Raw genomic sequence first — 27,260 nt, 5'->3', positions numbered from 1 at the left:
ATTTTCTCTACATGCCATCTTTCTCTCTTCTGCTTTGCCTTTTTTGTTATCTTTTCTGACACTTTGAGTTGTAGTGGTATTTTGTACCTTTTGATTTTGTTTCACATTACACCTAACATCTCACAGTTATGAACGTGGGTTTATTTAGGCACGTGGAGCTCGTACTGTTCAATTTGGTTCTCTATCCCATTAAGTTCTTTCTTTGAACACCTCCCTTTTCCTCGTTGCAGTGGTCAATGTCAATCTCATTGCACAGAGTAAGTCTTAACGCAAATTAACAGCCCAAATAAATTATTGTATTTAACCCTCTCAGACATTACACTGAACTCTGCTGTGTTTTTATTGCAATTAGGTAAATGTTCACACACAGAGACTTTACTACCCTGACTCATTTCTGATTAGAATGTTGATTTTAGTATACACTGTTGCAGAAAAGTATTCTGGACATATTAAAGATATCAATCACCTTTAAAATGTAAGTTAGTCTTTTCAACTCAATAAATTTAAAGTGCCTTTACTACATGCATGTGTAATACAGTACCAACATTTACTGATTATAATACTTCGTGGCTACTATCAGGATACCTACCCAACATCCTATTTTCTATTTCTTACCCATTAAGTCCACATTGTATTTACTTTTCACTAGATTCTCTACTAATATTGCATTGTTTTCATATTCAGTTACTAATTTATATACCCCCTCCATTCCCTTGTTTCCCACAGATTAAGCCACACTGTAATGGCTTGGGAGCCATTTTCAGTGATAGTTATATCATTTCCATGATATCAAATGTATCTAATCCTCACAAAATTATTGCTAACATTCCATTTGCTTTCCTTACATCTCAATACTTCTTTTTCCTCCATACTTTGAGTTTGTACAAAGGTTGTTTATTTTTGTTGATATTCTTGAGGTAAATTTATGTGTAACTCAAAATACATCCCTCATAGCTTAAATTACCTTTTGCTTTTAGAGTCCCAGGCACAGTTTCTACTAATGGGTCTAAGTCTGTTCCCTTTGTTTTAGGGAATTAGGGATTATCTTCCTTCCCTGACCCCACCAGTTACTAGTTTAAAGTCTTCATGGCTATTTTAGTCATCTTTTTGGGTAAGGCTGTCCCAGTCCAGTTCAGGCAATAGCAGTCCCAGCACTGCAGCCCTTCTTGCCTTAGTACTATTAATGCTTCGAAGGTACTTTCCTTCCAATATTCTCCCTTGCATCCATATCTCCCATTTTAATTTGCATATGGATAGGGTGATACTCAAATGTTTATAGCATTTTAAGTCAGATATTTAATCTCGCTTTTAGCGCCTACTGCCGTCTCTACAACATCATCTGACTATATCCTCCACGCCCCCCCCTTAAAAAAAGCCAGGGAATTTAAGTCTTCCTCTTCAATATTTCATACGTCCTTCGCTCTTACACAATTTGTGTTAGTTTATGGGCTGGGTCGTTTCCGTATACCACGTTCAGTAGCAGGTGGACTTCAATTAATTTTAAATAGCACCCTAATGCCCGGTAAGAAAATTGGAGGCTTGGATTTCATTACAACGAGCGCGACGGATCGAATGTAATTTCTTTCTGACTGCCCTTTACAGCAACATTAAGCTTTCGTAGGAAAGTTTAAGATCTACATGCTCTTATACCGTGGTAACGTCAAACATGCAAAAATACGTTTCAGGTCTAGCCTGCTTGGCAGTGACCGGTCAGAATTCACGCATTTACAGGATTATATGGAATGTTTAGTATCTTTTGAAAGCCCTCTGTAAATGGAGTCTCGGAACTGGTGGCCCGGTGTTCGGCTACTTGAAATAGGCCTTAATAGTTTGCTGTGCAATTACACAACTGCTCGGGTAATTAATGGAGATTCATATAACGAGCAAACATTGCACTTGTACGCTGTGGGACATGAAAGTTGGGATTTGTTCAACTCTGTTGGCACAAATAAAATCTAGTGGAGTGCCGGCTTTGGAACGGAGCCGTCAGAATTTCCCACGCACGCATAAAAATTCACAGAGCGGCGCTATTTCCCGCTTCCTGTCACTTTAAGAAAGTTGTACGTCGGTTAGAACATAGTTCTGTATAATCAAGTACTATATTCATTGCATCTGCAGCCAGGACGAGGTTGTAAGACTCATCTCAAAGACCATTCATATCCTCAAGTTAAATGAGAAGCGAATTATAACACCTCGAGGGAGGTGAAGAGGTGCAACAGCTTTTAACAGTGCAGCAGAATTGGACGCTTGTAACATCTGTTTCCAAAACAAATCGTCCATAATCGTCGCGGTTACGCGCTATCGTTGGAGATGAAGACTCGCTGTGTAAAGTATTACACAACAGCCAAATTTTTCTTCGGCAGTCGCCTTTAGCACTTTCAATATATAAGCTATATTTATATATAGTTTTAGTTTTACTGTACTACTTGGCTACATAATCAACCCTGAAGTGAATTAGTCAAATTAACGTTACAAATATGGTCGCATTCAAATTATTATTAAAAAGAGACAGTTCAGTAACTAGATTTGCTACTCTATTGCCTCGCGTTTAGAAGTAGAACGTTTCACAAAGAAATAACACTTTCACGCGTTGTTTTGAGCGAGGCATGATCAAAGATTCTACCCGAAATACGAATCGGGTTCTCCCTTCCAGCAGCTGACCATTTTCTAGCATTTTCAGCGCAGAGTGAAAAAAAAATGTGTTTGTCTCTCTTAATTTTACACAGTCCAAAAATAAAGCCACGAAGCTTCGTTTAATATGACAACTTCTTGAAATCAGCAATCGCTTATCTTTTACTCGAAGTTCCGATGAAAGGTACGCATTCCTCCTTCATCGTTTCTGTTTATTTTAATTTCAGCTTTGGATTTTTTTTTAAATAGCCATCTTAAAGTCTGGTTTTGATAATTCACCGAAGGTGCAGACGGAGAACTGAGTAAACAAAAGACTACACACGAAATACGAATAAAATGCTAACATTACCATTCCAAAACAAAATTAGAAAATGTTAAAATATGAAACCGATCAGTACAATGGGAAGAAAGTAAATTCCAGCGAAAAGGAACGAGATTGGAGACAGGGAAGGGAGGAGGGGAGATCGGAATGGATCCGTACCCTCACCGCACTTTCAGCTGAAACGTATTGTCTAACATGGTACATCCCTGGCAAAACTAAAATTATTGCTAAGCAGTTTTGGCATTTTACTTAATATATATCTGTCAACTGTTAAAACGCATTTATAAATCAATTTATTTGAAATATATTAAAGGCACTAAAAGTGGAGACGGAGGCTGGGCGCAAGCCGTCGCCTCCGACATGTTAAGTGTGATTTCAGGAATGTAACCTATCGAGTAATTATGAATGTATACGATTGCTGGCCTGGGTGCCGACATATACAGGACGGGCCGAGTGGTCCATGTTGTTACAAGTGTAGACTACCTGAGGTGAAGTTTGGATTACACGTTTCCATAATAAACAAACTCTGATGTTGAGAATTGATATTTTCTCAAGACAACACTGGCAAATTATAAAATTCGGTTGAAGTTGCAGCAGGTGCATAAGTGGTATGGAGTGTTTAGATTCCCAATGACGGGTTCTTGTCCGGTAAGCAACTGATGTCGAATCTCATACTAAACGGGATGAGGTTTCAGACCTGTTCTTAGCTGCGCACAATACGTGGGCAAAGAGCAGCGAAAACTATATCATGCCTTCCAATTCACGCCAGGAGATGTTTTTTTTTTGATAAGATACTGCTTTGCGGGTGTACGAATTGTAAACGACTATCCCCACTGTTACAATGGACTGGTGCACGGAGATTACAGAAAGCACAGAGTTTTGCTTTATTTCAACACTCATTTGTCCATAAGGATTTTTACAAAAGCATAACGAGTACTATAGACCCAGAAGTCTTTAAATTTGCACTCAGAAAGTAACACTTATCCTTTTTGGATTTAACTCCGAATTTAATCTATTAAGCAGCCTGATTATAAAATCAGACCGCTGTTTAAATTGATTTTTTTTCAGGCAGGCTCTCAATCATATATGTCTCTGCAACAGTTCTTTAATGTCGAACAGCTCTGACAGGAAGACGCGCGCGCATACCGAAACAGCCGTGGTGAAGCAGAGCCACACTAACAATGATAAATTTAACATGCAATGTATACACACGTATGAGAGGGAACGGGTTGAGCAAACTCGATGAGCTCTAAACGGGGATTGTGTCACGACCAGAAAAGCAAACTGCATCCACGTGTTAAAAAAGATAGAAATTAAAATGGAAAAAGTCTATTTTGAAAGTTATGCAAAGCCCCCTGAAGCTAAAGTAAAAACAGCTTGCGCTAACCTAAAAGAAATTTTTATTCCTTAATGTTGCAGCATAAGCGTAAGGCAGGACGCCACCGTAATATATTGTATGTCAGAATCAGTAAAAGTTGTCAAGCTGCTTTTCGCACATACCTCCTTGCAGAGAAGCTTTGATGAGACTGAGGAGCAGGTATCCCTGGACGAGCCACAGAGCCATCTTGTCGGGCACTCCAAAAATACTAACGCTCTCCAAGTCCAACCGCTTTTATTCACTTGACCCTAATTGCCACTTGTAAGAGACGGAAGTGGACAATACGTAATTAGTGAGGGTCCCGACTTCGTCCAAGTAGCCAGTTGACTTTTCTCCGCTGTTGCGCTTTTTTTTCTAGCCATTCCTGCCAACATTGCAGAGCTCTTGCCAGAATCTCGGCAATTGCATCTGTTTTCGTTGCCAGGTCGTTTGCGTGCATTCTGAGACTATTACAGAGGAAAAAAAGGACAGCGAGTCAGCCAGATAAGGCAGTTCGAATAGTGCATGCAGTATGGGCACAATATGGGAAGAGAGATAAACTAATCTATATCATGTGCATTAATTCAGTGTCTCTTCAGAAAGCCCCGTAAACACACTATAGTTGGTAGGCTGTTTAAAAACACAAAACACTCACGATTTAAAAAAAATGCATTTCCACGGGAACATGATATCATTTACTCAGACGGACAATTATGTGGATATTGCTTACACCAATAACAATTTGCAGTGAAGCTAATGCATTAAGTGTGAATATAACTGGGGCTGTTCTACTGGGACAGTGTTATATAGGCAAACATACGCCGGCGCACCAAAAGAAAAAGAAAAAGGCGGATAATGCAAACTACAGGTTCAGGACTTTGGAAATCTACAATACCCGGACAACAACTCCCCAGATACACACAGAAACACAGCGCTACTGAAGTTACAACCCCATTGCCTTTGCGTCAGAAAATATAGTATAATATGTGCTACAAATATTAGGCCTTTTCTATAATGAGAAATATGTCTACTATAGGTCCAGTCATTCTTGAACATGTAACTACATACAGTGATGGATAAATGCTGTAAATATATATTACCAATTAGATAACATACGTTCTTTTAAATTGGATTGAAACGCACTAACGAATGGAAAGGCGCAGCGATGAAGTAGAAACAAAAACAGAGCTAATATATTTACATTTAAGGAAAAACATTGCAAAAAACAGATGAATATTTTTCAGGTGAAATATGCATGGCAGCAGTAAATGCCGACATTTCCTGCATGACGTCAGTGAAATAGCCCCGGGATAACACCGTTTGCAGACTTTTGACTAGTTTTGTTGGTAATGTCAAATTTGTCGTTTTCAATTTGGCAGGGGTTTACTCACTTTATTGGCTGATTCTGTATCAGACGCCCGACTCTTAGCCAACTGAGGCGTTTTATTATTCATTTTAAGTGGAATAAATTAGTTTGTTTACTTTCCTTAATCAGTCTGAGGCCATCTGGGTTGAGTGTGGGTGGACCAGTTTCCATGGGCGGCAGATTTTCTAGAGGCTGTTTTCTGATACAGCTTTACAGAAATTTATTTCGCGCAGGATATCCCACTAAATACATTAGCTCAAGAATTCGAAATTTTCAGTGACCGCCACGTCAGGATTTGCCGCACAGTAACATCGCGCAGCACTTCTCGTTACTTATGTTTTCCTCTGCTTCAAAAAGATGCCCAATTTGATGAATTGTGCGGTGATTTACCAGTTAATAAACGTTAGAAGAATATATCTGACACGGAAATGGTAAAATTGACATCAGGAATTAAGAGATTGTGTATTTATTTCATCGAAAGTTCAATACATCCAGTTGGTTGCAAGAATTTCAACGCGTTCTTGACGTTGGATCATGGTCTCCCCAAAGTAGCGTTCCCAGCACTGAAATATATAATTCTTCGGTCGTTTTAGAATTCAGCTTGATGAGCAAAATAAAAACACTAATGCTCTAAGATTCAAACTTCTGTGTGGAACCTATTTTAGACATTTCTGCACCAAAGGAAGCCGTTTGGCGATCGTGTCTTTGGCGCTAACTCACCCAAAGGAGCCTATATATTAGTGAGATGTTTCGTCTAATTTAATATATATCTTTCAAAATAAATTGAATACTTCCATTCGGTCCTTCTTTACCTGCTTCATTCAATTTCTTGTTTATAATTATCTGGCCGCTACCATCTTTGTGTTGCCAACGTGCCAATGAACATACGTTTAACATTTTCAATGACATTGATGCATCTTTTCATAGCTTTGTCTTTACATCTAAATAATGTTGCAGTCATGGCCTAACAGCTGTTTTAAATAGATATCTCATCTTTTTTGTTTGTTTTTACATCTAATATCTCTCCAAGAACCCACTGGTGTTTTCCACCAGCCCTTTGAAGTTACCTCTCTACTATACCTTCCCTTAAAATCCATAAATATTTCACATCCTGCTCTGCTGAATCACATTTTGCAAACGTTTATTCATTCTCTTTAACCTTGCAGCTTTCTTTATTATAATGCCTCCTTGCAGGCTTGAGTAAAGTCTGACCTAATGTTATTCATCCTTGGAACTCTGACCTTTAATGCAATCCCAAAACTCCTGTTTAGAATATTTTTAGTGTCATTAATAGCTCCCTTCAGAGGACTGTTGTTTCACCTGCCAACATTTCTGTTCTATCTGGGTTGTGTTTCTTTTTTGCCTCTTAGATATTTGCAGTTTTTCCAGTGCAGAGATATTTCTTTTTGGCTTTGTTTGTGCAGGCTACAACATTAATTACATTCTGGCCATTGGATCCCAAATGGTCTCTTTCCTTCTGTCCACATATTGACCCTGGTATGTTGCCAAGTGTTATATGTGATGGTGTAAACCTTTTTTTTGCTTAAATATAAATGTGGACTGCTTATATATATATTCCTTAAATAAATTACAGTTTTGGCAACATATTACAAATATTTTAAAAAATACTTCTGGTTACATTTAGAAAGGATTTCTTTGGTGATAAGGGATACTAGATAAATGAACACAGAAATATTGTCTGGGGTACATGTATATTTCTGCCAGCAATAATAATGTAATAATGCAGAGATTTTTTTTACGTTTCTGAAAGTATGAAAAGCTTGCAGATGTGTAATGATTACCAATTTTCCTGAGTGTTGAGTTTCCTTGTTTAAGTTGGAGAACCTTGTGGAAATTCAGTTCATCATCTTTGATCTGAAAATGAAAGTTGATTTATGACAACTGTTGTGAATCTTTTGGTAACAAAAATAAGCACAGGAAACTATTTTTCTTACGCTTCCCATATTGTATCACCAAGGTAAAATACAATGGTGCAAGGCTTTGTTAGGAGATGTTGAAAAAACCTCTAACTGCACAAAGGTGGTATAAGATTCAAGGTACCACACTTCAGATTCTTTGTCCACTTTGGGCAGAGCTAATTGCTGAGCATAGCCTTTCATCACTTCACTGACAAATAAGGGTAGATAGATCAGTTGGTGCTTGGCTCCTGTTGGCTAGGTCCTCTATTTTGTTTAACTGGATATTTTCCATGATTAGCAGGTAAATGCTATTGTTGTAGGTACCTAAAAGGGTGTTGGCCAATCATCAGAATTGAAATCTGATCTACTGCTGTGGGGTTATTCACAGATATCCCACCCTGCAAAAACTCATTTCAGGGAGGTCGCACCACTGCCACCCCCCCCACCCCGATCCAAGGGTGTATGTAATACTTTGTTTAGTGATTTCATCTGACCTGTAAACCAAGTTGGGTATATGCAGAAAATGTGACATTAAAATATGTACTTATATTATATTATCATGTTTATTCTATTACAATTTTAAGCAAGTCTACAGGGAGTTTAGCCTCATCACATAGGAAATCAATAGAGTAGCTCCTTAGCAGCTAGCCAGCTAGTTTAAATAACACTAGCTACACTAATGAATGAATGACACCTGTTAAACTCACCTCAACAAGACTTTTACATTTTAACCCACCATGGGCAATAGAAAAGTCACTGTTGCAAACAGTGCAGCGAGCAACACTGTCATTATTTTTGAGGTCAACTGTAAAGCCCTCCCACAGAGAAAACTGATAGGTCTACATAGCACAAAGAAAGACCAAACAGGATGCTCGCTCTCGCTCTCCCTCTCAAAAAACTCAGTTTCCGGGATATTGTATATAATTGCCGGGCATCAGGGAGCCACTATCAATATGTGGGAGACTCCTGGAACTTCCGGGGGAGGTGGGATGTCTGTATTCAGAATTGTCTATTATAGCCTGCTTTCACTATTTAGTATGTAGCTCAGTGTCAGTAGGGTTCTCCAACTTTAATACTCTTGACACTGCTCTTTCTCTGTCCTCATTGAACCATAATTTACTCCCTGGCTTGATCTTAATGCTCCAGCAAAATGTGTGTATGATGACATGCAACTCTGCTGTTGCTGCTGGCTTGTGGTGCTGTATGAATGTTCATTAGGTATAGTGGTAGGTTACCTTAATATAGAAAGTGAATGATGGCCACTGTTATCCCAATAGTTATGAATAAATAGTTATGAGAATGAGGCATATCAAATATCAAAAGCTCAATGTAAATGTATTATTAAACTACATATGTGTCAACATGTACATGTTGGTTCTTTCATAATTTCTTATCACTCCTTCTGGTATCAATGTCCTTGCTGCTGTGCAAATCAGCATTAAACACTGAAGTTCTACCACCTAAAATGCATTCTGTGACCTTATTATCCTTGTTGTTTCTTCCAAAGTGATTTTCAATCTTGCGTTGTTGAGAGAGAGGGGTAGGTGGTCTTTACCTAGACATTTGATTGGCTGTGAATGAAGGACATTTCCTCCCAGCTGTACTTGACCTAACCCTTATGGAATTTGGCTGAAGTAAGTTATTCAGTGTGAGTGATGATATGAGGTTTTTGCTTGATTAATGCATTGTAGCGATAAGGATTTTGCTGGGTTAATTGTGTGGTTGTGCCTTTCCTGGTTCCAGTGCCTATGGTCAATAATATTTGGCCTGAATTCATTTATGAATGATTTTTATCATGATTTTGATACAACTAAGTAGTTCATTAGTCTACTGGTCCTTAAAAGAAATGGTAGGTTTCCTTCCCAAGGTGACATCATATAATTTGTTGACTTTAGGATAACTTAACAGCTTTCTATCCCATGCTACCAAAATAATATTTTTATTACAGATTTATTTGTCACTGAATTCATACTACTGAGCTGTTGTGGTGGCATTTGAATTTATGGATGACTAGTTCAGATCTATTAGTTACTGGTCCAGAATTTTCATCACTCAGCTGTCATTCCTAACTCCAGCCCCCCAAAATAAAGGCCGACATATAATTGTCTTCCACCCTGCTTGCAGTGCCTGCATGTGAAGGTTGGATTTTGATTACACTTCGATGGAATGTTTCTATATTTTTCTTCCACCGGATAATTTGTCCTGAAGACCAGAAAAAGAAAATCCTACCTATTATTTGAAATACTGCAAAGCATGGTTTATTGAAACTTGAACATACAGCTAATGTACAACTATCATGACTGAACATTTAAAAAAGTAACTGACTATGAATTAATCCTCTGGCACAAGCTCTGATCACAGAATTTATAGCAAGCATGCAAAGAACTCTGTTTAAGTTTGGTTCCATTGAACTCAAAGTTACTGGATTCTTATGCACATGTATCTCGTCTGTCCAAGGATGTATTTTTATTCCATAGCATTGTATAAGCACAAATTATATTTGAAATATTTTGAGAGAATTACAATGCATCCTCTCCATTTTTGGTAAGGTTAAGGAATTTTGTTCAGCATTATTTAAGGCATAGTACAGCAGGAAAAACTCACACAGATCTTATGGCAAAGCACACACACAAATTTCCGAAGGAGTTCAGTAGACTACGCAGCATCAATGCAAGAGAGCATAGTCGACATTTCGGGCTGAGGCCTTTCATCAGGACTACCAGCATTTTGTGTGCGTTGCTTGGATTTCCGGCATTTGCAGATTTTCTTTCATTTGTGATTATGACAAAGTATGACATTTTTAGGATATCTTATACTTGGCCTTCTCGCTCCAATAAAATCCCATTGACTCTTTTAAAAGAGGCCAGAGAAAGATGGAGGGGGCCTGAATTATTTACAGTACCTTTAAAATAGAACTAAGCATGCTTGAAAATCCTGAGGGTGCTTAAATCTTGAAGTTCACAATGCAAAGGCAGTGAATGGATATCGATAACCCTAATTACAACAGCAAAATTCAAACATTTAACATCTGGCCCATTCTACTTTCCACATTTAATTCCTTCTATCTCACCCTCTAAAGGATCATCATGTACACTAGGTTGCCTATTTTTAAATAAGTGAAAGAATAAAGCACAGGTTTTTCAGGCATCACCAAACGGGAATGACAGTTCCAAAATGGAGTACAAACTTACTGCCCTTTTTCAGCACTACCACTGGCTTTTAGTAAGTTTCTGTGATCTTGTCACACCAGATAACCCAGAATGCTGCCAGTCATGACAGGAGAATATAGTCAAATATTTTCAGGACCACCTTTCAGGGCCATCTGCAGCTTTCTCAACAGTAAGTCGGAGGCCTTCCATCCACCTCATTCCAATTACAGGTGATCACTGCTTCTGCAAATACAATATCCATATTATTCTATTTCCTGCATATGCATGTGCCCATCTAAGAGCTTCTATTGTATTTGTCTCCACCACTACCCTAGACAGTTCATTCCAGGCACCCACCACACTTTGTGTAAAAATACCTGCTCAGCACATCTTTCTTAGACACCTTTCTCATCTTAACTGTGTGCCCTCTGGTATTAGATATTTTTTGACAAACTGCACAGTGGAGAGTATTATAAGTGGTTGGAAACACCAATGCCCAGGAATGAAAAAGTCTACAGAAAATAGTAGATACAGCCCAGTCCATTACAAGCAAAGCCCTCCCCACGATTGAGTATAGTTACATAGGGAACTACCTCAAGAACACAGCATCCATCATCAAAGACCCCGTCCAGGCTATGCTCTCTTCTCACTGCTACCTTTTGGTAGGAGGCACAGGAGCTTTGAATCCCACACCACCAAGTTCAGAAACAATTACCCTACAACTGTTAAGCTCCTGATCCAGTGTGGATAACTTCACTCTACACAGATGTGAACCAATTCTTTTACCTACAGTCTCTTTACTTTATACTTTATTGTCGCCAAACAATTGATACTAGAGAGTACAATCATCACAGCGATATTTGATTCTGCACTTCCTGCTCCCTGGATTACAAATCGATAGTAAATATTAAAAATTTAAATTATAAATCATACAAAGTTTGTAAATAGAAAATAGAAAATGGAAAGTAAGGTAGTGCAAAAAAACCGAGAGGCAGGTCCAGATATTTGGAGGGTACGGCCCAGATCTGGGTCAGGATCCGTTCAGCAGTCTTATCACAGTTGGAAAGAAGCTGTTCTCAAATCTGGCCATACGAGTCTTCAAGCTCCTGAGCCTTCTCCCGGAGGGAAGAGGGAGGAAAAGTGTGTTGGTTGGGTGGGTCGTGTCCTTGATTATCCTGGCAGCACTGCTCCGACAGCGTGCGGTGTAAAGTGAGTCCAAGGATGGAAGATTGGTTTGTGTGATGTGCTGGGCTGTGTTCACGATCTTCTGCAGCTTCTTTCGGTCTTGGACAGGACAACTTCCATACCAGGTTGTGATGCACCCTAGAAGAATGTTTTCTATGATGCATCTATAAAAGTTAGTGAGGGCTTTAGGGGACAGGCCACATTTCTTTTAGCTTTCTTTACAACTCATGTTCCCAGTATTATCTTTTTTTTGCACTTTCTGTCTTATTTTGCACATTAGTTGTTTGTCAGTGTTTGATTATGTATGTTTTTGTGTGGATTCTTTTGTAGTTCTTTTTCCTGTAAATACCTGCACGAAAATGAATCTCAGGTGGTATAGGGTAACATATATTGTATGTGCTTATTAATCAGTTTATTTTGACTTTGAACTTTGGTATAAAGGTGCTGGCTATTATTTACGCCTCTCATAATCTTATAAATCTCTGTAGATTTCCAGATAGCATCTACTGCTCCAGAGAAAAGAACCCAAGTTTGTCATAAGGTGGTGGCTGGGAATGGACCCAAGTGCAAGACACAGACGCTGAAGTACTAGAGACAGGACTAGAATACAGGGTGAGGGCTAGGATATGGACTCGAAAACTGGAAACCCGGAACAGGACTGGACGAGAAAGCTAGGAGCCTGGGCTTGGGCTCCGAGCCAGAGACTGGACAAGGACCCAGAACCTGGGTCTTGCCTCTGGCTCGGACCCCAGAACTAGGCAAGGACGTGACTTGACTGGCAGGCCGGACGAGGCTGGAGTCTTGAGACTTGAGGCGAGGCTTGAGACTGGAGGCGAGGCTTGAGACCTGGGGCGGGGTATGAGACCTGGGGCAAGGCCGGAGACCAGAGACTTGGGGCAAGGCCGGAGACCAGAGACTTGGGACTAGAGACTTGAGGCTAGGGGTCTTGAAGTTTGGCTTGGGGCGAGGCTCGTGGCTTGGGGTCTTGAAGCTCCTCCTGGGCAGGGCACAGTACTCCACCTGATGGAGGCAAGGGACAGGAAGGGACAAAACCAACCGCAGGGTAACGGCAAGATGTCCTGGCTTACCCGACGGAGGCAAGGCACAGGAAGGGAGCTAGGTACAGGGTGGCTCCAGGACAAGACTGCAGGCAAGACAAGGCGAGATTTACCAGCAAGACAAGGCAAGGCTTCAGGCAATGCAAGGTGAGACAAGAACTTCAGGCGAGGCGAGAGTTACTGGCAAGACAAGGCAGGGCTTCAGGCAAGGAAACAGAAAGCAGGGGAAGGGATACAAGGAGTAAGGACAAGAACAATCCAGCAGCCACACCCTGGTCTCTGGAGGTATTTATACAGCCAGCCCCAATGAGAATCAGCTGCCCCAATTAGTGCTCAACAGGAACAGAAACAGGGTAGACATGAAAACCTGGAGGAAGGGTCGATGGACCGGACCATGAACCGGAATGCGGATTCACGGACCGGACCATGACAAAGTTTGTCCATCCTCTCCTTAGAACATATGTTCTCTAATATAGGTAGCAATCTGGTAAACCTCTTCTGCACTCTCTCCAAAGCCTCAAATCCTTCCTATTATGGGGCAACCATATCCGAATGCATTGCTTCAGTTGTGGCCGAACTGGAATTTTATAAAACTCCAATGTAATTTCCTGACTCTTGAAACAGAGTCCTCAACTAATAAAGGCAAGCATGCCTTCTTATCCACCCCACCCACTTGTGTGGCCACTTTCAGGGAGCTATAAACTTAGATTCCAAAATCCCTCAACTCATCAACACTGTTAAAGATTTTCCATTAACAGTGTACTGTCTCTTTATATCTGATCTCTCAAAGTGCAACACTTCACAGTTAAGGCCAAAGTTCTTGGTTAAGACCAATATGCAATTGGTAGGAGGTTCTATAATTAAGACCCAATTAAGACACTTTCAATTAGGTCTGGGGCTTGCTTTAGTTTCCTACAGTCTAACTGTACTCATTGATAATGAGAACTAAAAGATTCACAAGCCCTAGGGTAAAGAAATTACTCCTCAACTCAATCCTAAATGACTAAACTCTTTGCTGAGAGTATATTTCCTAATTCTAAACATTCCAACAAGAGGAAACATCTTCTCAACATGTATCCTTTGATCCATACTTTAGAATTTTGTATGTCTAAACAAGCTCTTATAAAATTTTGTAAGTACATATATTATTCATTTTCAAACATCCCTCATCTCAACAGACAATCTGGTGATTCTGCTCTGTACTGTCTCCAGGGCAGCTATGTTGTTTGGGCATCTGGGCCAAAATAGATATCAAAACACTAGACCATAGTGACGGGTCTTGCTACTGTGATCAAACTCCTTTGTAATAAAAACCAACATACTGACACCTCCATATTTGGTCATTGTACCTCCACACTAAATTTCCACTTTCTGTGCATGAAGTGCAGGTATATTCCTGCCTATGTCATCATTTTCATTTTTCTTTTCATTAATTTAAAAATACTAACCTTGAAATTGAATGGTGCATGGACAGATAATGATGTATGCCAGGATATTGTTCTGTTCAGGGCTCACAATGTAGTCTCACGGAAACCCAATGGAAACCCACAGTAATCCCCCTGTATTGCATAAGGTGTATCCATATGCTCAGTTGAAGCCAGTATTAATAAGACTTATCTTCAGAGAACTCAGCTCTCTATTTCCTTCAACTTTACCTTCAAGCTGAGCGCAACTGAAGAGTCCATCTCTGTGCCTGCAGAATGAGACATTATTTAACCAAAGGGTGAAGGTGTTGCTGCATTAACAATATAAATCAAGAATGTATTTTGCTTTCAGTGTATGTGTTATATACATCCCTTTCCAGGAGATCCTTAAGCGATATCAGCAACCCTGTCTTCATTCCAAACCCATTGGGTCTTATTATTCTCACTGTTAAGGTGATTTTAAAAAGTTTGACAATGCATGAAAATAAAAAAAAATAATATGCCGTAAATTCAAAAGAAAAACGGAAACATTTACCCAGTTCTGATGAAGAACTTCCAGCCTGCAGCATCAATCTATCTGACCTCATAGTAGTCATAGTCATAGTCATACTTTATTGATCCTGGGGGAAACTAGTTTTCGCTACAGTTGCACCATAAATAATTAAATAGTATTAAAACCATAAATAGTTAAATAGCAAAATGTAAATTATGCCAGTAAATTATGAAATAAGTCCAGGACCGGCCTATTGGCTCAGGGTGTCTGACCCTCCAAGGGAGGAGTTGTAAAGTTTGACGGCCACAGGCAGGAATGACTTCCTATGATGCTCAGTGTTGCATCTCGGTGGAATGAGTCTCTGGCTGAATGTACTCCAGTACCCAACCAGTACATTATGTAGTGGATGGGAGACATTGTCCAAGAAGGCATACAACGTGGACAGTATCCTGAGTGTTTTCGGTAATTTCTGTCTTTCCTGTGACAAACTAGACCCTTAGTGGAATAAGGACTCTTAATATTCATTCTTTTAATCATGGTATAGCTTCTTTTTTAATTAATATGTCCAAAGAAACACACAATATGATAATAATTAATATTTAAGATTCTAAAAATCTTAGCCACTATAGAATGTTATATTTAGATATCCATAAAGTGATACAATCTACTGTATAGTAGTAAGTTATTTCTTGATGATTCTCCTTTTAAGCATTGATTAATAAAACCAGGTTACAGCAATCGTGACGAATGGTCTCGGCCCGAAACGTCGACTGTACCTCTTCCTAGAGATGCTGTCTGGCCTGCTGCGTTCAGCAGCAACTTTGATGTGTGTTGCTTGAAATTCCAGCATTTGCAGATTTCCTCGTGGTTACAGCAATCATTGCATTTTGTGGTTGACTGATTATAATCGGTTCCAATGATTATATCCAATTAATCTTGCACTAGCAATAGCTACCTTTGATTTTGCTTTACATCTGAGATGCTCTGGAATCATTCATTAAGGGACAATATAAATAGGAAACAATAATAGTTGCTTTGTCATGAGTTGGATCTATATTCTTTGGAGATTGGATGAATGAAGGAAGGTTATGGAGGTTAGATCACTGGAGATATTTAAAGATAAGGTGGATACAGTTTTGAAAGTGGGGATTTCATGAAAATGGGTAACTGGTATAGCAGAGTAGTTGAGATGTGGAGCAGATTGGCTGTAATTTTTCTGAATGGTGGGGAAGGGTTGAGAAGGCTAGTCGTCTACTCCTGCTCTTACTTTCTTCAATGTGCTTACTCCAATCTGGAGGATTTTTGTTAAACTAATACAAGTTGAATCCACCCTATCCACCCTTCTAATTATTACGATAATATGAAATTCATGCTAACTGAAATGGATCAAAAAAAGTCAAGAGTTAAAAAAAATATTTATGAACTATTTAATATATTTTGGTACTGCATCTCTTATATGAGTGGGCTCAATTGTGTATGAGGATTTAATTGTAATTTCCTGGAAACAGTTCTGTGTAGAAGTGAAGTTCATTGACCCATATTTCAACAACTGTCTGTACAGCTGCAAATAAAATCTAATGAGTATTTAGCTTGTCTTTCTCAAAATGATACAGCAATGTAATTTGGGTCTGTGCCACTAATAATTTAGGAAGGACATTTGCAGATTTGAAACAGTTAGGAATGTTGTCTTTTCAAATGTTCTATTTTCAAATTAAGAGAAGTTTTATCTTCAGTGTTATAACAATTTTCTGGATATGTTGCATCAGTCTGTAACCCTACCTGAATGATTACTGTAAGTTTATTTTGTTGCTATGTAAAGAAGGTCCTTATATAAAATTTTAGGCCAAATATTTTGTGAGTAAAGCTGAGATCCAATCCCAATTTGATCAAAATGATGATATCAGAAGTTGCTGCAACTTTTTACCAAAGTGCTTTTAAATTCAGAATTCTGGGAATTGGAGTGGAATTGAAAACTTGCCAGAAGTTTATAAAACGCACCATTTTTCTTTCTAACAATTCCTTTCGGTCTGAGAACTTCGGCAATCCTGAATTGTTTGCTGTTGGTCTCTTTATGTAACATGATCTCAACATATACAGTGCTTCCAGGAGTGAATTAGTCTCTACAGGGTATAAGCGCTAAAACTCATAGCAGATTGCAGTTCTGTGTTATATCCACTAGATGAAGCTAAACAATAATATTCCTTTTGATATACAATATAGACACAACTGCAAACAATTGATCTTTGTGTTTATTAGTGAAAATATGTGAGCTGGAAATGGCATTTGCTTTCAATTTATATTGGCCATCAGATCTATTGTCATCTGTAAAATGAGTGTTTTACCCAAGTCCATAGCTCAATAAAGGTGGCTACACAGGTAGATAGGGTGGTGAGGAAAGCATATGGCATACTTGCTTATATTAGCTGAGGAAATGAGTTCAGGAGATGGAACGTTATGCTGCACTTAGGCCATATAGATCACAGAAACTGGCCCTTTGACCCATCAAATCTATGTCAAACTATTATTCTGCCTTGTTCTATCAACCTACACATCGACAGAGCCCCCCGTGCCTCTCCCATCCATGTACTGATTTGATCTTCTCTTAAATGTTGAAATCAAACCTGCATTCACCACTTCCGCTGGCAGCTCGTTCCACACTCTCACACTCTGAGTGAAGAAGGTTCCCCTCATGTTCCTCTGAATCATTTCACCCTTCATCCTTAACCTACAATCACTAGTTCGATTATCACTCAACCTTGGCGGAAAAAGCTTGTTTGCATTTACCCTAACTATATCCCTCATAATTCTGCATACCTCTATCAAATCTCCCTTCAGTTGTCTACGTTCTAGGAAATAAGATTCTAGCCTATTTAACACTTCTATTTGAAGTAAATTGTGGTAAACTATCTCCGCAAACAATGAAGAGACAAGTGAGGGTAAAACGAACTGCTGCTGCAAAACTGATTCACTTGGATTTGGAGCTGTGCTGGTTGAAGTGGAATGACTTTGGACGATTTTTTAACCCTCCATATCCTTTCTACCTGCTCTTTCAAGCCCTGATATTTCTTCAGTTTCTCATAGTTTTTCTCCCTGATGTTACTGTGATTCAGAATTGCCACATCTATTCTGTTCCTTGTCCAGTATCTGGCTGCTTGGCCAATATCTGCTTATCAGTCTGTATTTGGAAATCCCAGAGGCTCTGTCATTCACCACTACATTCTCGGGTGTTTCCCATTTGGACTTGGGAGTGTCCAATCCATACCCATTGTAGATGTTCTTGCACATAATTCCTGCAACTTGGTTTTGCCGTTCAGTGTATGCTGTCTCTGCCTGCGTCAGGCACCCTGCTACTATGTGTTGGATGGTTTCAGTGGATTCTTTGTACAGTCCACATCTTGGGTCTTGTCTGGTGTGCTAGACCCCAGCTTCGGAGTGATGCTTGGGTCCTGGTGGTGGCAGTCCGGTAGGGTCTTGGGCTGGACTGCTCACACTCACGCTACATATGCCCACAAAAACCTCTGGATGAGAGTGGGAAGGAGACAGGGAGAGGGAAGTCATGGCTGGGAAAAGGGGAAGGGAGAGTGAAGAGAGCTGGAAGCACCAAAGACACATTCTGTAATGATCAATAAATCAATTGTTTGGAATCAAATGACCTTGCCTGGTGTCTTGAGCAGGGTGTGTCTGCACCCGCGCCATCCCCCACCCTGGCACTCCTTCTCTGCCACCTGTACCACACCCCTCCCATGCGCTCCACTCTCACCATTTCCAACATCCTTTGCTCCCGCTGGATTTACAGACTCGCTCTCCACTCCATGTTAACAAATATAGTGCTGTGCAAAAGTCTAAAGCAGCCTAGCTATATAAATGTGCTTAAGATGTTTTTACAGTACTGTATGTCTCTTGCAACTGTCTGCGATCTCTTGACAAATTTGCTCCTCTAAATCCTGCTGACTGTTGGATGGTGTATAATGCAATATATCCAGAGAATTACATTGTTTTAGTTCCCTATTATAGGAAAGACGTTGAGGTTTTGGACAGGGTGCAGAAGAGGTTTACCAAGATTCAGCCTGGATTAGAGACCTTGTACTATAATGAGAGGTTGGACAAATTTGGGTTGCCTTCTTTGGACTTATGGAAGAGATGAGATCTGATAGTGGTTTATAAGGTGATAAGAGAGCTAAGTAGAGTATCTTTCCCCCAGGGTTGAAATATCTACTACGGGAGACCATGAATTTAAAGCAGGAGGGGGTAAGTTCAAAGGAGGTGTGAGAGGCAGGTTTTTTTTTACACAGAAAGTGTTGGGTGTTTGGAATGCACTGCCTGGGCTAGTGGCAGTGTGGCAAATATGATAGAGGTTTCGAGAGGCTCCTAGATAGGCGCATGAATGTGCAGGAAATGGAAAGATATAGACATTGTATAGGCAGAAGTTTGGTTTGGTCACTGGCCGCTCGACCATGGTTCGGCAGGGGACGGGCGCCCGGTGCTCGGCCGGGGGCCGTGATCGAGTGGTCGGCGACTTGGGCCGGCTCCCCCACCAGACTTGGTCTGGTGAGGAGGGTGTGAGGACATCCAGCAGGACTAGAAAAAACAAGACCTGGCAAATGGTGGATGAGCTCCTTCTGAGCCAACGGCCGTCTTCCGTGGAAGAGATTAAAGCCTCACCACGTATCTACGAATCATATGCTATGCACCTAGTTAGAACAGACATGATGAACTTGGGCACTGCGCCGTGTGCCTGGACCTGCCCAAAGACTCCGCCTAAGGAAGGGCCGAGCTCGAAGAAGTGGCCGTGGCTGGAGGCCGACATGGCCTCGGGCTTGAGTTCGGCGGGGGCGGTGGCGGGCGGTGCCAAGGCGGCTGGCGAGAACAAACTGGAGAAGAGGTTGTACTCAGTGCTGTCGCAAGATCGAAGAAGATGGAGGTGCATAGCCGCCAACCCCGGATTCGGGATGGCACCCACTGACTGACTGACTGATAGGCAGGAGGGATTAGTTTAGTTGGGGCATATGATTACTCATTTAATTAGTTGGGCAAAACATTTTGGACGAAGGTCCTTTTCTTGTACTGTACTGTACTGTTCTGTGTTCTATGAGTGAGAGCAGAAAGAACTACCTACACACTCGCCCAACAAAACATACCCGAATAAATTCATATCACCATCATTATCATTATTATAATTACTGTTGTTGTTATGTATTGTAATATAAACATATCAGATAGGCGTGCTCCATAACTCCATTCTCAGAACAACACTCCTTATCACATTAGTACAGCTTTTCCATTTCCCACACTTTTCACCCTTGCTTTGTATGAAATTGATTGCTATTTTAGTGTTAAATTATGTGTAATTTTGTGCTGTGCGCTCTATGAACTGAATTGAAAATATTTCAATCTTATTTATTTTGGGAGTCTTAATTTGCTGCGAGGGTGCTTTCATCCTGTTTTGGTTGGATTCAAAACAAGGTAGCATCCAACCAGGACCTAACATATTGATGCAGCTACAAAGAAGGCACAACAGCAGCTATATTTGGTATGTCTCCAAAATACTTGAAAAATTCTACGGGTATACCCTGGAGAGCATTCTACCTGACTGCAACACTGTCTGGTAAGGTGGGGTGGGGGTTGGTCAGCAGTAAGCTGCAGAGAGTTGTAAACTCAGTCAGCTCCATTATGGGCACTATCCTCCCCAGCATCCAGGACATCTTCAAGGAGCCATGTCTCAAAAAGACAGTGTCCATCATTAAGGACCCCCATCACCCAGGTCATGCCTTGTCCTCATTACTATCATGAGGAAGGAGGTACAGAAGCATGAAGACACACACTCAACAACTCAGGAACAGCTTCTACCCCTCTGCTATCCGATTTCTGAATGAACATAGATCCCATGAGCACTATCTCACTACTTCTTAATTTCTATTCTTGCGCTACTAATTTAACTATCATACTTCCTGAATATAATATACTTACTATTATGCTTTATATATATAGGCATCCATTAGTCTTGTGAGACCATGGATTTGCGCCTTGGAAGGTTTCCAGGGAACAGGCCTGGGCAAGGTTGTATGGAAGACTGGCGGTTGCCCATGCTGCAAGTCTCCCTTCTCACCACCACCGATGTTGTCCAAGGGAAGAGCATTAGGACCCATACAGCCGGGCACCGGTGTCATCTCAGAGCAATGTGTGGTTAAGTGCCTTGCTCAAGGACACAACATGTTGCCTCAGCCAAGGCTCGAACTAGTGACCTTCAGATCTCTAGACCAACGCCTTAATCACTTGGCCACGCGCCGACACTATTATACTATACTGAATATATACTTATTGTAATTCACAGATTTTTTTCTCTGTTATAATGTATTGCATTGTATTTCTGCTGCAAAGTCAACAAATTTCATAGATAAGTGATATTAAACTCGATTCCAATTCTAATTTTGAAGGTGAGTTGTGATGGGTAATCTTTTTTTCTCTTTTCTCTCAGTAGAAGGGTGAGGAGATAAAGGATATGGAAGGAAGGCATTACATACTTGGATCATCAAGATTGGTTCTGGGGCACTTGGAATCTGCACAAGGATTGGTTAACACCTAAACTGCAAGGAGCTAATATCCCTGTAGAGAGGTTTACTCATGCCTTCAGAAGGGTTCAAGCTAACCTGGTAAAGTGTATGAGATGGTGTACAGGAAACAGTGGGAGAGTAGCAGGTGCGGGTGGGGTCGGTTTAACCCCAATGTAGAGAATAAATTGAAAAGTTCAATGGACAGAGCAGACAGAGACATATTAAAGAGTATGGGATTGGGGTAGCTTATAGACTCAAGAGCATTTACTTTAATGCAAGGATCGTCACCAGCAAGTCAGATAGGTTTAGAGCATGGATCAGCACACTGTAATTGTAATGTTATTGCTGTTATGGAAGCATGGTTAAGTGAACTGGCAGCTTATTATTCCATGGCATAGAAGTTTTAAAAGTGACAGAGCGAAATGCAAAAGATGAGGCAGAATCGAACTTCTTTTTAGGGAGAACATTGCAACAATACACAGAGAAAATACACTGGAAGAATTGTCCAACAAGACAAAATAGGTAAAACTTAGGAGTAATAGAGGGGTAATCACATTGCTGGGATTATATGCTAAGGTTCCACTCAGTCAACAGATTTGGAGGAACAGATATTTAAGAAAATTGAAGAAGGGCGTAAAAGTAATAGAGTTATAATGGTGGTGAATTTTAACTTTTCCAATGTTGACTGAGGTTGCCTTAGTGAATGGGGTTTAGATGGGGCAAAATTTGTTAAGTGCATCTAAGATAATTTTTGGGATAATTTAGATGGACTCTATGGATGGTGGTGTCTGAAAAAGGGATGCTGTCCAAGTTGCATGCCATCTTGGACAATGTCTCCCATCCACTACATAATGTACTGGGTGGGCACAGGAGTACATTCAGCCAGAGACTCATTCCACCGAGATGCAACACTGAGCGTCATAGGAATTCATTCCTGCCTGTGGCCGTCAAACTTTACAACTCCTCCCTTGGAGGGTCAGACACCCTGAGCCAATAGGCTGGTCCTGGACTTATTTCCTGACATAATTTACATATTACTATTTAACTATTTATGGTTTTATTACTATTTATTATTTATGGTGCGACTGTAACGAAAACCAATTTCCCCCGGGATCAATAAAGTATGACTATGACTATGACTATGACTATGACTAGATAGTCTTACCTGACATGGGGATGTACTTGACCTTATCTTGAGAAATGAAACCAAGGAAGTTAGAAACAGGATCATAATTCTGTTAATTTCAAATTAGTTATGGAAAAAGAATATGGTTGGTTCTCAAGTTAAGTTCCTAAATTGAGGCAATGCTGATTATGCTAGCACAGGAGAGGTCCTGCTAAAAAGATTGGAAGCAGATGCTTTTGGGCAAAATAACATATGACAAATGAGAATCTTTTACATGAAAGTTATCAAGAGTTCACAATCAGCATGTTCTAGTGAGGGTGAAAGGCAAGATTATAGAATTTTGGAAGACAGAAGTTGTGGAATGTTCATGAGGGAAAAAAGAAAGCAAATATGAAAGGTATAGGCAACTAGGATCAAGAAAGTACTTTAAGTGATATGGAGTGCAGGAGAAATATCTTTGACAGAATCCTTTTTTTCTATATTGGGAGCATGAGGATAGCTCGGGAAGAGTGAATTCTCTGAGACCAAAGGGTTATCTCTGTATGGAGCCAGGTGATAATGGCAAGTGCCTAAAATTAATACCTCCTGCCTGTATTCACCAAAACTCCACAATGGACATTCCCAAGCCAGGCTGTGGGAGGAGGAGGGTTAGGGCTTGGGGCTAACAACCCCATCTCCTAAAAACCCCAAGCTACAGAAACACCAACAGAAGCTCCAAAGACTACATTTCTGGGAGAGAAAGGATCTTTGAAGAAGGGCTACACTGGGGGACAACTTGAAAGACCGACCCAGGACAGAAGACTCTGGTGAGCTGCTGTTGGCAACCTATGCCCCAGTAAGGGCGATGTGATGAAGTAAGTATTCACCAAGGAGATGTATGTGGAAGATATTGAGTTTAGTGAGAGATATACTGATTGTCTGGACCATGTACAGTAAGTATTAATGATTAGTGGAGGTCTTGGAAGACGTAAGGATGAATAAAACTCCACAAATGATGAGATCTATTGTAAAAAGGTAATGGGAAACAAGGGAGAAGTTTGATGGGGCTCTGCTGGAGATATTTGCATCTTTGTTAGGTACGAGAAGATTAGAGTACAGATAATTTTGTTCCTTTATTCAAGAAGGGCAGCAGGCATAAGCTAAACAACTACAGGCTGGTGTCAAGGAAATTAGTGGAGGAAGTTTTGATGGATGGGAGCTGTACATTTGGAAAGATAGGGTTTGGTTAGGAATAGTCAATACAGCTTTGCCCAGGAGAAATCATGATTCATAAATTTGGTTAGGTTTTTGAGGAGGTAACAAGGTATCACCTCGCTCCATCTGCTAAATGTGGAATGTAAATTGCGGGACCACTTCGTCGAGCACCTCCAAAAATAGAACTTCACAGTGGCCAAACATTTTAGTTCCAATTCCCATTCCCATTCTGATATGTAGGCCCATGCCCTCCTCTTGTGCTACGATGAGTCCACCCTCATGGTGGAGGAGCAATATTTCATCTGGGTAGCCTCCAACCTGATGGCATGAATATTGATTTCTTCTTCCAGTAAAAAAATCCCTTCCCCTCCCCTCTTCTTCTAATCAGCACTCTGGCCTCTTACCTCTTTGTATCTGCCTATCACATCCCACTCCCTCCAACCCCAGGTACTTTTCTCTTATGGTTCATTCTTCTCTCCTATCAGATTCCTTCTTCTCTAGCCCTTTACCTTTCCACCCCACAAGGCTTCATCTATCACTTTCTAGTTATCCTCTTTCCCTTCCTCCTTTCCATTCTGACATCCTTCCCCTTCCATTCCTTCTTCAAACATAGAAACATAGAAAATAGGTGCAGGAGTAGGCCATTCGGCCCTTCGAGCCTGCACCACCATTCAGTATGATCATGGCTGATCATCCAACTCAGAACCCTGTACCAGCCTTCCCTCCATACCCCCTGATCCCTTTAGCCACAAGGGCCATATCTAACTCCCTCTTAAGTATAGCCAATGAACTGGCCTCAACTGTTTTCTGTGGCCAAGACCTCAAGAAAGGTCCTGGCCTGAAATGTCGACTGTTTATTCATTTCCATACATGCTACCTGAACTGCTGAGTTTCTCCCGCATTTTGTGTGTGTTGATTTGGATTTCCAATATTTGCAGAATTTTTTGTGTTTATGATAACATAGGATATTGATGAAGGCAGGGCAATGGGTTTTGTCTTTATGGACTTTGACAAGATCCTCACAGTAGGCTCGCCCAGAAGTTTAAGATACATGGGATCCAAGGTGAGCTAGCTAATTGGATCCAAAATTGATGTAGCCCCCCTGGCCAACCTCAGGGTCACTCGGCTCGCTGTCGTCTAGGGAAACAGCCCTTGGCCCCGCCAAACTGGGTAATTAGTTTGTGTGGATGCTGTGAGATGTACCCCACCCCACCTAAATAACAGACAATACACCAGATACAATTAAATGATTTATAGTTTATAGATATTACTGGAACTATATAATTAATAGAGAATAAAATATAAAAGGAAAATAAATGGCACCACACTTATCAAAGTTCAATCTCTTTGTGCACAAACAGTTGGAGCTCAGGACCTTTCTTCTTCACCCTGCGACCCCTCGGACCACCTCGACTGGCTGGCTGGGACCAACTACGGTGGTTGACCAGACGCTCCACACGAGTCCGTCTCCGTCTCCTCTCCTCGCCAAACGCCCCGCTCAGGGTCCGACCCCATTAGCGGACTCACAGCACCTGGTCCATCCTCTTTTTCTCTCTCCCGCCTTCTGCCCCAAAACCCCGCGCATACAGTATCTTCAAATACAACAAAAACATAACAACTATCCCAATTGGTTCGTAACATATTCTTATCACACTCCTAACCCAAAACAAGCTACTAGTGCAAAAACTTTCTCAGCGTTTAACATAACAAAGAAGCACTCCCAAGAATAACATAACAAAGAAGCCATTTTAATTAGTCTACGCAGTAACATAAGAGACAAAACCCCCTTACATTAGGAAAGAGGGAACTGATGGAAGGGTATTTTTCTGATTCTTGTGGCTAACAGCGTGGGGCCCTTTGCTGTTTGCGATATGTAATAGCAACTTGAGACTTGAGATATGAATGTTGGAGGCATAATTAGCAAGTTTGCAGATGACACCAGAATTAGTAGTGTTGTCTAAAGTTACAGCAGAGTGCTCATCAGATGGAAAGTTGTGCAAAGCATTGGCAAATGGAATTTAATCCTGGCAGGTGCCAGGCGATTCAATTTGGAAAGTCAAATGGGACAAGATTTTTAGTGAACGGCAGTTCACCAAGGAAAATTGAAGAAAAAAGGCCTTAAGAATCCAAATCTATAGTTCTCTGAAAGTGTCAACACAGATCAATAGGGTGGTGAAGAAGGCATGTGGTCAAGTCATGGAACAAATGAGTTGGGTCAGCATATTGCAACTTTACACTATATTGGTTCAGCACTTTGTACAATGAATGAAGCATGTGATTGTGCTGGACGGAGTGCAGAAGAGATTCACCAAACATTGCCTAGATTGGACAGCTTGAATTATGGGGAGAGATTGGACACATTGGACTTGTTACCTTAGAGTGAAGTGGATGAAGGGTGACCGGGTAGTTTATGATAAGCAGTTGACTACAATAGTTTATCAATGGTAGGGGTTTCAAAAAGAAGAGGGTATAAGTTTAAGGTGAAAGAAAAAGAGTTTTAAAGTGGATCTGTGGGGCAAGGTTTTTATCTAAAGAGGTGGTTGATAACTGGAGCACACTGGCAGAGACAGTGGTGGATTGGGGCAGTTCCTACATTGAAGAGGTATTTAACAAAAATACTAGAATAGGCAAGCAGGGTAGGAGATGACCCTATTGTAGGTAGCTGAGTAAAAGGACTGGCAAGGACTGAAGAACCCATTCCTGTGCAGTATAACTTTATGACCCTGATAGTCTTTGCATCATTGCACCAAGCAACTATTTTCTCTAACAGTTCAGTTCCTGATTCTTAACAAGAGATTATTTTTTATCCAAAGGAATTACTGTAACTTTGGGTTTCTGTGAGGACTGCAGGATTTGATTGAGGTTAGGGATGATGGTTTTACAATTCTGATCCACTACTTGAAAATAATGGTATGAATGTTGATGGGTCTGTTTCAGTGGATATCAGCTAGAAATCTGTTATATTTTAGTATCATTAATGTACTCTGTGAAGATTTTCTGCTCAGAAGAAATCTTCCAATTAAAATAAGTAAAATTTCCTTTGGAATGGGGAATGTATTTCAGACGTAATTGTTTAAAGTAAAAGGAGCTCAAACACCATGGTTATAACATAGTCATAGTCATAGTCATACTTTATTGATCCCGGGGGAAATTGGTTTTCGTTACAGTTGCACCATAAGTAATTAAATAGTAATAAAACCATGAATAGTTAAATAGTAATATGTAAATTATGCCAGTAAATTATGAAATAAGTCCAGGACCAGCCTATTGACTCAGGGTGTCTGACCCTCCAAGGGCGGAGTTGTAAAGTTTGATGGCCACAGGCAGGAATGACTTCCTATGACGCTCTGTGTTGCATCTCGGTGGAATGAGTCTTTGGCTGAATGTACTCCTTGTGCCCAACCAGTACATTATGTAGTGGATGAGAGACATTGTCCAAGATGGCATGCAACTTGGACAGCATCCTCTTTTCAGATACCACCGTC

The 27,260-nt window shown here is 40.5% G+C and overlaps 1 protein-coding gene across 14 annotated transcripts in view; it reads right to left on the bottom strand.

The window, feature by feature from the left end:
* LOC134336752 (elastin-like) overlaps positions 1–4,747 on the bottom strand; it is a 243,913-nt gene extending 239,166 nt beyond the window's left edge. For all 14 annotated transcript variants that reach the window (XM_063031179.1, XM_063031178.1, XM_063031187.1 and 11 more), the window contains exon 1: positions 4,454–4,747. In XM_063031179.1, the coding sequence (XP_062887249.1) occupies positions 4,454–4,517 (64 nt within the window). In that variant the 5' untranslated portion in view covers positions 4,518–4,747. The remainder of the gene's footprint in view (positions 1–4,453) is intronic.
* Between the last annotated feature and the right edge of the window lie 22,513 nt (positions 4,748–27,260).

This window comes from Mobula hypostoma, chromosome 23, assembly GCF_963921235.1.
Source record: "Mobula hypostoma chromosome 23, sMobHyp1.1, whole genome shotgun sequence".
NCBI classification, from domain to species: Eukaryota; Metazoa; Chordata; class Chondrichthyes; order Myliobatiformes; family Myliobatidae; genus Mobula; species Mobula hypostoma.
This window is presented reverse-complemented; position numbering and strand designations above follow the sequence as displayed.